Raw genomic sequence first — 11,809 nt, 5'->3', positions numbered from 1 at the left:
TTAGAATTACTGACTTATATTTAAGTTTTAACAACAGTTCACGAGTAAGAAAAAGTATACACTCGATTTATACTTTTACAACAAAATTTATCATTTTACTCAATTAAAAGCCTCTAAATATCGTGTTTTTAATCTAATATACTGAACATCTAAACATTTCTTTGAAAAGGTAGTATGTACAACAATGTTTCATAACACACAAACATACGTGTCTCGTTGTAAATAAATAAGAACTGATTTTAGTATTTCTTTACAAACAACTGTGGCACCAAAAGGTTATCAGGTGGTGTGATTTATTCAGTGGTAGAAATTCCTTGGTGTTAAACCAAACCAATGTCTATTACATGATATAATACAGAATGCTGACATATAAAATTAAAAAAGCTGTAATTAAAACGAAAATCATAGGTTTGCCATTTAGGATAAACTAACTCTTTGCGCTGAGTGCAATTGTTAAAATTTGTATTTCTTTTATAAAAGTGTTACAGAATGCTATGGAAATCGTTAGTGTTGTTAATTTCCCGCAGAAGTTGCCACTCCTTGTTGCCTACGTCCAACAATGCGAGAAAGTGTGTTCCGTTTAGACTAAAATAAATGAAAATTTTACTGGAAATCTAACGTAACAGGAAAAAAATTAAGATTGTCCAAAACCTGTCGACAGGAAAAGCAAAATTATCATTACAAGACCTAGATGTTTATAGATAGAGATTATAGATACATTACCGTCGAAGTATTGTAACGATCTTTCTGTCCAACAAGCACATGTTCATTACAGTTGTAACATCCTTAAATGAAAAAAAATCTATTTTTTCTTTGGACTCTGGATTGTAAGAAGAAAGTTGAACAGACTGCTTTCGGGATTGATCTTTGAAAAAAGCGGAAACAGATTAGAATGCTTCGCAGAAATGTCAAACAAACGTAAAGTTTAAATCAACAACTCAAAGATTTTATTCAATTATACCTATCCAGAAGTAGTAAACAAGATTGTCCAAACATACAGAATGATGCAATGCTGAGTTTTTAGTGGAAATTTTTTGCAGTGATTTTGTACTGCCATCGTATTTCAGTGTTTGATACATCCAATTCAAAATGCACGACGTGTCTGCAAAAATGTAGTACAAACGGGCCAATCGCTTTTGTTTTTTCTTTTCACTGGCAAAGTAATTTAAATTCACTATATACCTACCTGATTGTTTGTCCAATTGAATGTCTATATGAATTGGGGGATTAATAGCTGCCCCCTCAAAAATTGTTGTCCATCTTCTTGATGTTACGTTGAAACATTGAATTGCGTAACTTGTGGCACTGGTGCTCCGTGAAATTAGTTTTCTCCTTCCCATCACCAAAATGAGCCCTAAAAAACTCTTATTAAGTAAAATATCGGCATATGTTTAGCAAATACATATTACCCGCCAAAACTGCTGCGCTTTCGCACTGCGTTTCCATTAGCATCGCTGTGTCGTTTTGCCATCCATTTGTTGGTGTTTTTAGATCCAACTTCCTTACCCCTGTACTGTACTCATTTCGTTTTCCGAAAATATATATGTAATTATCCAATTTGGCAGCAACCCCATTAAAAGATGTTTTCTGTCAAACACCATGGGTAAACATAATAGCTTGATTTTACACCAACAATATACTTGATCTAACCGGAAGGAGACGGTCATGTCCATTTTGAACATCGTACAATCTCAGTCGAGTCCAATCTTTATCAAAAACCACGACACTACGTGATAAAGTGACAACACTTGCTTGTGCAAGAGATTTTACAACCAGTTCCGTACAACTAGTAAAGTCAAATACCAATTTCTGCCAAAATTTAAAACCAATTAACACAGTAAACACGTATCAGACTAACATGTATTAACTTATGCAGATGGACCGAGTCAAGCCAATACTTAGTAAGTTATATGGTATATATGTAGAATATGGCAATTTGCTCCTCGACCAAGCAAGATCCTGCAAAACATTATAATAAACAAAAAGCAAAAAGTCTAATTGAGTTCAAAATTAAACCATAAATTTTTTCTCCTATGTCGGTAGAGAGTTTCACAGTCAAAACTTTTTCAATTATCAAAATGGGAACATATTTGTTTTAGTGGAAAACTAAACAGAAAATAATATATTTTTTTCTCTTGAAAACATAGTTTAACCCCCCTATTACTGAGAGTCTTTCTCACGTTTTTCGAAATAACTGTGGATTGGTACTCCGGACTAATTCTGTTCAAATCCAAGGAGGTAAACAATTTAGGAAAAAAATCCCTTCGTTTTTCGATGTCATATTCAACCCAATCCATTATAAGTCCGTATGCTTCGGCCTCGAGATGTTTCTTAAAAGTAAGATTCCGGAAACATTTTTTTAAGAATGTGTAATGTAAATTCAAAATTGTGCTACTCACCGACTTATTTCTTAATGCAAGAATAATTTTGACCATTTGTAAATTGGATTCAAGAAACCACTTTTCTTTTCTTAAAATGGCGTAGTGATCAGCAATGAACTCGCCACTCTTTTCTTCCAACCTAGTGGCTTGGTGTTGCCGTGATGCCAAAAGTGTTTTCATCGAATTTTCGACAGTCAGAAATTTCCCGCCATCTCCAAGGAGAAAATCGGTACACAGTTCCTTCAATGCTGCAATTGAAGAAGTTTGAAACTGTTGAAATGTCACAAATGAAGAGAAATATACCATTTTTTTATATTTACTAATTTATACTATTTACTTTCTATCATCAGGTAGTTTGAGGCTGCCAGAATATCGAAAACGTTGTCTTCCCGAATAGTAATCTGAGATGTATAAACAAAGTCGAGAACATCACCCAATGTAGTTGCACTCACTCCAGTAATAGGAATTTTGTCCTCATATTTTTCACGCATCTGTGAAAATAAAGAAATATGAAACTATTCATTAAACAACAAAACCGCGGTCAGAGCTGAAAACCATGAGACATTTTGGTCTTACCTCAGTGGTAAAAAGCTTAAAGAAGAAATCAGATACTGAGGCCAAAACACATTTATGAACTGGAAAAGTTTGGGCGTCGACTTCAAGTTCAGCGTCACAGAAGGCTTTGGAATTTCGAAATCTATAAAAAAGGTCGGTGCAGTGATAAGTTTTTAAATTTAATTTCTGTTCAAGTATTTTATTGCCATGATCTGAATGAACGAAACAATAAAGAAAGTAATCGTCACCGGGTCAGTGAGAACATTAGCCATCAAGTCATTGACCCGGTTCTGCTTACTTAAAAATGATAAAGAAACGGACAAAGGGTCGATGCAATATGCTTGCGTTGTGCTGTACCACTTGCGACCAAACCTCGTTACAAACTCCAAACACAGTATATTGTGCTACAGTATTCTGTACCAGTTTGTAGACTCCGTGGTAAAAACCGCATCGACAAACTACGGGACAGTAGTTAAATTTTTGTTCGGCTGCACCACAAAAAAGCTTTAGCTGTCAAGATGTTTGCTATTTCCAAATCAATTTATCTCACAGGGAGTGGTTATTACTTAACTTATTAAAAGCAATTGCACGTTTGGTACATTTGGTTAAAAATTAACTCATGATCGCTTTATGCGCACTGCTACTGGCCTTAGAATACAATATAACTGCTGGTCCTGTCTTTATTACCAATATAGGTTTCAAAGGTTTTCACACTTCATTAGGCTTTGTATTAATAAATTACTCAAGTGCTAGTTCATGAAAATATTAAATAAAATATATTACACATTATAGACCAGGGACGGCAACCTACGGCATCCGTCCAGCCAAGCAAAATTGTCTGGCCCGCTGCCCTATTAATAATGGGTCTACTTAAAAAACACTTTTTTGGGTGTAACAAAGCTTTTATTTACTAAGCTTCATGTGTAAGCCCAGTGGATAAATGTTTTCTTCGTCATAAGCGTTTGTGATTTATGTGCAACTGTGCAAATTGTTCAACACTGTCGACATGTTAAACGCACATTTTAAAACCCTTACACATACCTATTAAGACCATTGATAACTTCACTGGGTTGCCCGCTGGTCAGATTTTCTGTTCGCGGCGTTTGTGCAATCGGAGCTGGTGGGACACTCATGGTTCAAAATCCTAATTCCTGTAACAACTCTATAAAAGAAACAATTGATATCGTATTTGAGGGACACACATTGCAGCGCTTTACGGACAATCTGCAGTTCTGATTTGTCGCGACATACACTGCTGAAAACTAGCGAGCACTGTATAGTATAGCCAGCGAGCCCTGTATAGCTTTCGACGATTGTCACTTGACCAAAACTTGCCAATACAAACCTACAATCACCCCTAATAAGTCCAAAGGCCAAACTACAACGTAGAAATAATTTCGACTTCACAAACAACCCATTTAAAGCAAATCAAGATATTTTGTAACAGCAGTAACAGCCAGCGTTATTTTAGCGTACGTTTCAAATAGCAAAGTCAATATAGGCCAATGCTGATCACACTTCTCATTTCCAGAACTGCGCAAATAAAAACTCCTTTCTCGCCAGAAATAAATCTTTTTTTGGTTTTCTATTGCACAATAGTTACGCTCGGTTAAACAACGACCTTCTCTTCAGCCTTCACTGGAAGCGCGACGTCTAGGTAACAACATGTTTGTCAAGAATTTTAACGAAGATGCACTTAGTTCAATCATAACGTCATGGCTTATACGTATGGCATCTTGCAAACATTTATTTCCATGTTTAAATCTGTTGGCTTTCTTATTTAAGCCAAATATAATTATAAATATTTCAAATAGAATGTCAGATTTCTTTTTTTAGTTCAAGTAATCATCCAACTTGTTTGCAGGCAATGCATCTGATTTTTACATGAATTTAAAACATTGACAACAAACAACAACACACAACTTAACTTACTACTACTTATCAAATTTAAACATCCACATTTTTAGGCTTAGCGTCTTGTTTAAAGGACAGTCACATGACTTTTTAAGGTTTGGTGACTTTTTAATTGCCTTTTTCCTGACGTGTTTGCAAGTATATTAATGAAGTGCTCGCTGTTTAAACAACTACACTGTCTTTTGTCACGTGTATTTGCTTTGGCCAATCAGTGGAGGCTGTTTGTCTCTATTTTGTGCTTGTGTAAATAATTGCGGACAGAAACGACAGCGCCTGATTTGTCCACGACAGATTGCTTAGCCCAGAGTCTTTTTATAAGCAGAATGTTTGCGACCAATAGCGCCCCGTTTACCATTTACCACCGCGTTCCGTCTCGTTTGTACCTGTGCTGATCGTGCCCTTTGGTGTTGACTGTGGAATGCCCCTTTATAGTTGCAGTTTCCGCAGCGCCAGAATAAATGCAACAAAACTCTGTGTTAGAATTACTGACTTATATTTGAGTTTCAACGACTAATGGCTAAAAAAGAAGTTTAGCTATTTTCTACTACTGTACGTTTTTTACCGCATTGAAAAGAATATACGAAAGAACTCGAAAACAGCAAAACAATTGTACAATCATATATAAATTGTCAATTTTATGATACATAGCCTTAATTAGGTTATGAGAACATGTTCTAATATAATTAAGAGTAGCGCAGACAGCCAATACCGTCTGTGGACACTAATATATGTGCTAAAGAATAATTATAAATTGATTTCTGACAACAAAACACGATTGGAGTTGTTCTCGACATCTTTAGAACTGAAATGTTTCTAATTGTTGTTGTTCAAAAAGATTATAGAATGCCATAGAAATCGCCAATGTTATTGATTTCTCGTAAAATTTGCCACTCCTTGTTGCAAACATCCAACATTGCAAGAATATATATACTGTTTGGGCTGAAACAGAATGTAATCAAAAACTTAGCTTATTCTAGGCGGGAGATAAGTTACTAAAAAAACGTTTAGAGCTCAAAAAGCGAAAATTATTTTATTTAACCGTGATGCTTAAGCAGGTATTAAAACATACCGTTGAAGAATTGCAATAATCTTTCCATTCAACGGACATAATCTTTTTACTAATTCGATATCCTTTATTGAAAATATTTGTGTGATTTCTCTGGTTTTAGGATCGTATGACGAAAATTGAACAGATCCTTTTTGCAAAACATCTTTGGAGAGCAAGCAAACACAAATTGGTAGAATCGAGGATAAAAACGAAAACAAATTTCAAAAGACAAGGGTTACCTTTGCAGACGTAGTAAACAAGATTGTCCAAACATACGGGATCGCAAAGTGGTGATTGTTTCAAGTTTATTTCCTTTAGTGCATTGGCACTTGCATCGTACCACACAGTTTTCAAATTCCATTTAAAAATACATAACGTGTCTGAAATAACGTGTTGTTATTATTTGACCGCTTTTGTACTAAAGGGCATTATTATTATTGTGAACGTACTTGATTTTTTATCTTTTTCGGCAGTTTGAATAAGTAAACGCATCGGAAAATTAAAAGTTGTCTGTTCCAAAATTTTTGTCCAGGTCTTCGATGCCACGTTGAATTCTTGAATGTAATACCTTTTAGACGTGGAATGCCTGCCATAAAAGTCAGGTGAATACGAATTGAATTCTTTAGTACCCATCACCCAAATTTGCCCTGCAAGACCAAATAGTTTTAGCGAAGCATAGGCAGCCGATGAGGCATATGGATTATTCTACCTTTAAATATAGTTGAATTTTGGCATTCCATTTCAGTTTGCATCGATGTTTCGCTTTGCCATCCTTTTGTGGGTTCAGTTAGGTTCAATTTCTTTACAGAAGCACTGCGCTCATTTCGTTTTCCAAAAAGGTAAATGTAATCGTTCAGTTTGGCGGGAATTCCATTTTCGTACGCTTTCTATTCAACGATCAAGGTCAAAACAGTAAGGAAAATGATACTGACAACGTTCCATTTACGTATACGCTAACGACTACATATAGTTGCAATATGCTATCGTAGTGAAAAAAAAAGCTGCACAGTTTTAATATTTGCGGGAATAAATTCCTAAAATATACATTAGATTAACTATAATTTTTTTACATGGTTATGACCAATCAAGCAGTTGACAAGATAAAATATACAAATTCACAAATACACCACAATAGTTTTCGAATATAATTTAAAATTAAGCGCCCACAGCTAGTGGCAATAAGATATCGAAATGTTCAAACAAAATCACGTTCCTGTGCGAAAAAAAACCAGCAAAACAAAATGACCGTAACAAATAGAAAGAATATTCTAATCTTACCGAAAGAAGAAGCTCACGACCATTTTGAACATCGTACATTCTCATCCGAGACAAATCTTTATCAAATGCCACGATACATCGCGATATAAAAGGAATACTCGTCTCCGCAAGCGACTTGACAGCCAGTTCAGTGCAACAACGAAAATCGAATATCAATTTCTGCAGGAAGTAAAACAAGAAATTACACGAGTGCTCAAATCTCTTCAAAAGTAGTTGATCAACTTGAAGTTGTAAGCAGAAAAAATAAGGCACTAATAAAAAATAAGGGGCAACAACATTACACGTATTAACTTCACAAATTGTCGTCCTTGGTCAAACAGAAACACTGTTGATTCAAATCTTTCCTTTGACAAATACCCATTCTCACGTTTTTCAATATAACTGTGGATTGGTACTCCGGACTAATTCGGTTTAAATCCAAGAAGGTAAACAAATCCGGAAAAAAACTCCTTCGTTTTTTGAGGTCATGTTCAACCCAATCCACGAGAAGTCCGTATGCTTCCGCCTCAGAATGTTTCTTAACATATATAGTTTTTGAATATTTTTTATAATTGCGATATATTGTAAATTCGTTATTGTACAACTCACCAACTTATTCCTTAACGTCAGAACATTTTTGAGCGTTTGTAAATTGGATTCAAGAAACCACTTTTCTTTTCTTAAAATGGCATAATGATCAGCAATGAACTCTCCACTCTTCTCCTCTAACCTAGTTGCTTGGTGTTGCCGTGATGCCAAAAGTATTTTCATCGAATTTTCGACAGTCAGAAATTTCCCGTCATCTCCCAAGAGAAAATCGGTACACAGTTCCTTCAGTGGTGCAATTGAGGAAATTTAAACCGTTGAAATGTCACAAAAGAACAACAATTATATCTTTTTTTAATATGTATTAATTTATACTACTTACATTCTATCATCAAGTAGTTTGAGGCTGCCAGAATATCCCAAACGTTGTCTTCCCGAATAGTAATCTGAGAAGTATAAATAAAGTTGAGAACATCACCAAATGTAGTTGCACTCACTACAGAAATGGGAATTTTATCCTCATATTTTTCACGCATCTGTAAAAATAAAGAAACATTAAACTATTCGTTAAACGATAAAACTGTCAGAGCTGAAAACCATCACACATTTTGGTCTTACCTCAGTAGTAAAAAGCTTGAAGAAGAAATCAGATACTGATGCCAAAACACATTTATGAACTGGAAAAGTCTGGGCGTCGACTTCAAGTACAGCGTCACAGAAGTCCTTGGAATTTCGAAATCTATGAAAAAGCTCGGTGCAGTACAGATTTTTTGCAGACGCAATATGTATGCGTTGTGCTAAACCGCTTGCTACTAAGCCTCGTTACAACAAGCAAATACATTTTATTGTACTGCAGTATACTGTACGAGTTTGTAGACTCCGTGATAGAAACCGGGTCGACAAACTACTGGATGTTTATTCACATTTTTATTTGGCTGCACCACACAAACATTTAACCTATTAATCGCTGTATGTGCACGGATACTGTCTTTTTTACGAAATTGTGTAACTGCTGGTCCTGTTTTAATTAAAAAGTTTTAACGGTTTTCACAGTTCTTCATTGTAACAATTAACTGTGAAAGCTTCAGTGAGAGTCCATAAACACATTAAATAAATTATATTGCACATTAGACCCTGTTTTAGAATCATCTTTGCAATTATTGAATACTGCACAAACGTAAACTGTATACTTTTAAACCCTCAAGCATACCTATCAAGACCATTGATAACTTCACTGGGTTGTCGACTGGCCAGATTTTCTGTTCGCTGCGTTTGTGCAGCCGTAGCTTGAACGACACTCATGGTTCAAAATCTTTATTCCTGTAAAGACTATACAAAAAAACTATTGAGTCACAATAGTAGTATTGACACCTTATCAGTAAAATATCTTATGGACAAATTTTGCAGTCCAAACGTTCACGGACAACCTGTACCTCAGAATTGTCGCGACATCCACTGTTGAAAGCTATCTATAGCCAATAAGGCATGTATAGCTTACATCGATTATCAACTAACTGTTCTGGCATAAAACGAACTGATTTTGTCCGAAATACAGTGGCATTATAGAATACAACTAATAATCAGTCATTCGTCGAATGGTAGATATTTAACTCCTGAAAATTAAATCATCGTTTAAAGAATGCATTTAACCCTGCATAAAATCCCACCATACGTTTTAAACAGCAAAGCAAATATGTGCCAATGTTGATCACACTTCTCATTTTCACGACTGCGCAAACAAAAACCTATTTCTCGCCACCAATTAATCTTTTCTTTGGTTCTATATTTGCACACCCATAATAACTTAATTGCGCTCGGTTGAACGAATATCTATGGCCTCACCATTTTACTGGATCATACAGAGCAGGTGTGCCCAACAATACAGAGCAGGTGTGCCCAATCACGATCGACTAGTCTAGGGTGCACAACTTTTTCACCGCTACGGCCACATTGCAGATACTTATTTCACTAACGGCCTCCAATAACCTGCTTGTGTTTGTTTCAAAATTACTGACGTAAAGAAATAGGTTTATGCCATATCTATATATATATGGTGGCGCCTAAAAGCCTAAATAAATTTCTAACTTGAAGCACAGCTTCCAACACATGCCTATTAATAAACATGTTTACGGACGCACAAACTCGCTTCTACGGCCGCAGGTTGAACACCCTGGACTTGTCGATCTCGGACTAATATCAAGTCGATCGCTTGAGATTCAGAATATAATTTAAAATAGTTGTTTTGTAACTCGTTTTTGAGGAATGTTGCTGTAAAAAGGATGGATTAATTGTAGTGATTAATCATTAGGATATGTTGCTTTACATCTAAAATTCTCAACAAGCACTTTTCACGCCACAAAAGTGATGGCTGCAGTAGTAGTTGTTAGTTTGTACCGGAGTTGTCCTGCAATTTTCAAACGACATATTTTGACCTAAAACGAAATCAAAGATTCGAAAAGAACACTTCGAACACTTACTTCGAAAGAACACAAAAATAACAAAATTACTAGAATAGTGGTTTTCCTATATATAGCCGGGTTATATATACTACATCATACTTAATGATGTATCACATATTCCATTTACTATATTTATAACGGATATATATTTGGCACCTACATTTCATTGGGTCCCTATCTTTTTCCTGGCACTTTATAACCTAATTGTTTCTGCAAGCATAATCTAATGGGTCCCCACAAATATGCGATTTGGTTACAGTAAAAATAGGGCTCAATCATTTGATCTACACATATGATTGTTTTTGCAAGCAAAAACGAATGGGTCCCCACACGTGCGTTTGTGTGGATTTATGGTAAACAAACACCCTGGTTATTTTTAGATTCGTAAGGACAAGCTTAACCAGCCTTAACCCAAAAAGTTAAAATGTGCTTGATAACTTAATAAAACGACATAGCATAGCTGCGCAAAAACAGCTGATTTCTAAGCACTGACACGACTGCCTCATAAAACGTCGGTCCGGACGTCAAGCTGAGCACTCCCGCTGCATTCACCCGCCTTAATCGTAAACAAGTGAATTACTCCCTTGAGAGTTGAGACTTCTATCTGACTGAGAAAATGGTCACGTAACGACTGCGTTCATGCGTGAAGCAGAGGCATTTTTTTCTATGCGCCACTATGGTCAATCACTCCCATTGCGTCAGCTGTGCACTGAGCGACAGGCAAATACGGTCATGACGTCATACGCATCGCCTGTCCCTGCCGTGACCCCGCAGCGTTAACGTTTACAGCGCAATATCACTAACACCGTATCATCTCAATTCCAACCAGAGAGAAAATGGTCAAGTGACGACTGCGTTCATGCGTGAAGCAGAGGCATTTTTTCCATGTGCCACTATCGTCAATCACTCCCATTGCGTCAGCTGTGCACTGAGCGAGCACAAATATGACAGAAGACAGCATGTAAAAACATATATTACTGAGCCAATTGCACTGAAATTTTCACCAGCCAACAAGGAGCACCCTATCCACAGCTGTTAAAAATTTCAGCAGGTTAAGTCTTGTATTTCTGGCCTCATTAACATGTGAACAAACAAACAAATACTTGGGGGTAAAGGGGTGAAAATGGATATATACAACTTCAAGTTACAAAATAGTTTAAAATACGCTGCAATGTACTAATCAAAAAGTATGAAACTCCAGAAACATCTGCTTTAGCAAGTATAGCCGTTTTAAAAATTTCACGTTTTGGGGGCTGTGGGTGAACCGAAGGGTCAAACGGGGTCAAAATTCACATGGACCATCTTTTGACCAATATCTATAATAAGTGTAACTTTGAAAAAGTTTGAACCATTCTTTCTTGACCAAAACGTGGGAACAAATCTGCGTTAAAAAATTCACGTTTTGAGGGGCTGTGGGTGAACTGAGGGATCAAATGGGGTCAATATTCATATGGACCATCTTTAGACCAATATCTATAATGTGTGTAAATATGAAAAAGTTTGAAACATTCTTTCTTGATCAAAACGTAGGAACAAATCCGCGTTAAAAATTTTACGTTTTGGGGGGCTGTGGGTGAACCGAGGGATCAAACTGGGTCAAAATTCACATGGACCATCTTTAGACCAATATCTGTAATGTGTGTAAATTT

General features: G+C 36.1%; 1 protein-coding gene across 1 annotated transcript; it reads right to left on the bottom strand.

Annotated features, from left to right (window-relative positions):
- LOC145213180 (uncharacterized) lies at positions 1–9,911 on the bottom strand. Its single transcript, XM_080081410.1, has 21 exons — positions 8,912–9,911; positions 8,320–8,440; positions 8,084–8,237; positions 7,765–7,958; positions 7,544–7,693; positions 7,177–7,335; positions 6,608–6,785; positions 6,348–6,545; positions 6,138–6,278; positions 5,920–6,061; positions 3,978–4,064; positions 2,958–3,078; positions 2,719–2,872; positions 2,400–2,629; positions 2,181–2,330; positions 1,651–1,809; positions 1,410–1,587; positions 1,187–1,354; positions 962–1,102; positions 724–865; positions 1–585 (listed from the first exon to the last, which is right to left on the bottom strand). Exons 1-21 carry the CDS (start codon positions 9,001–9,003, stop codon positions 483–485), a joined length of 3,162 nt encoding a protein of 1,053 aa, XP_079937536.1. The 5' UTR covers positions 9,004–9,911; the 3' UTR covers positions 1–482.
- Positions 9,912–11,809: the final 1,898 nt, after the last annotated feature.

This window comes from Phallusia mammillata, chromosome 2 (assembly GCF_965637545.1).
Source record: "Phallusia mammillata chromosome 2, kaPhaMamm4.hap1.1, whole genome shotgun sequence".
NCBI lineage: Eukaryota > Metazoa > Chordata > Ascidiacea > Phlebobranchia > Ascidiidae > Phallusia > Phallusia mammillata.
Note: the sequence above shows the minus strand (reverse complement) of the source record. Positions and strands in the feature narration are given on the sequence as shown.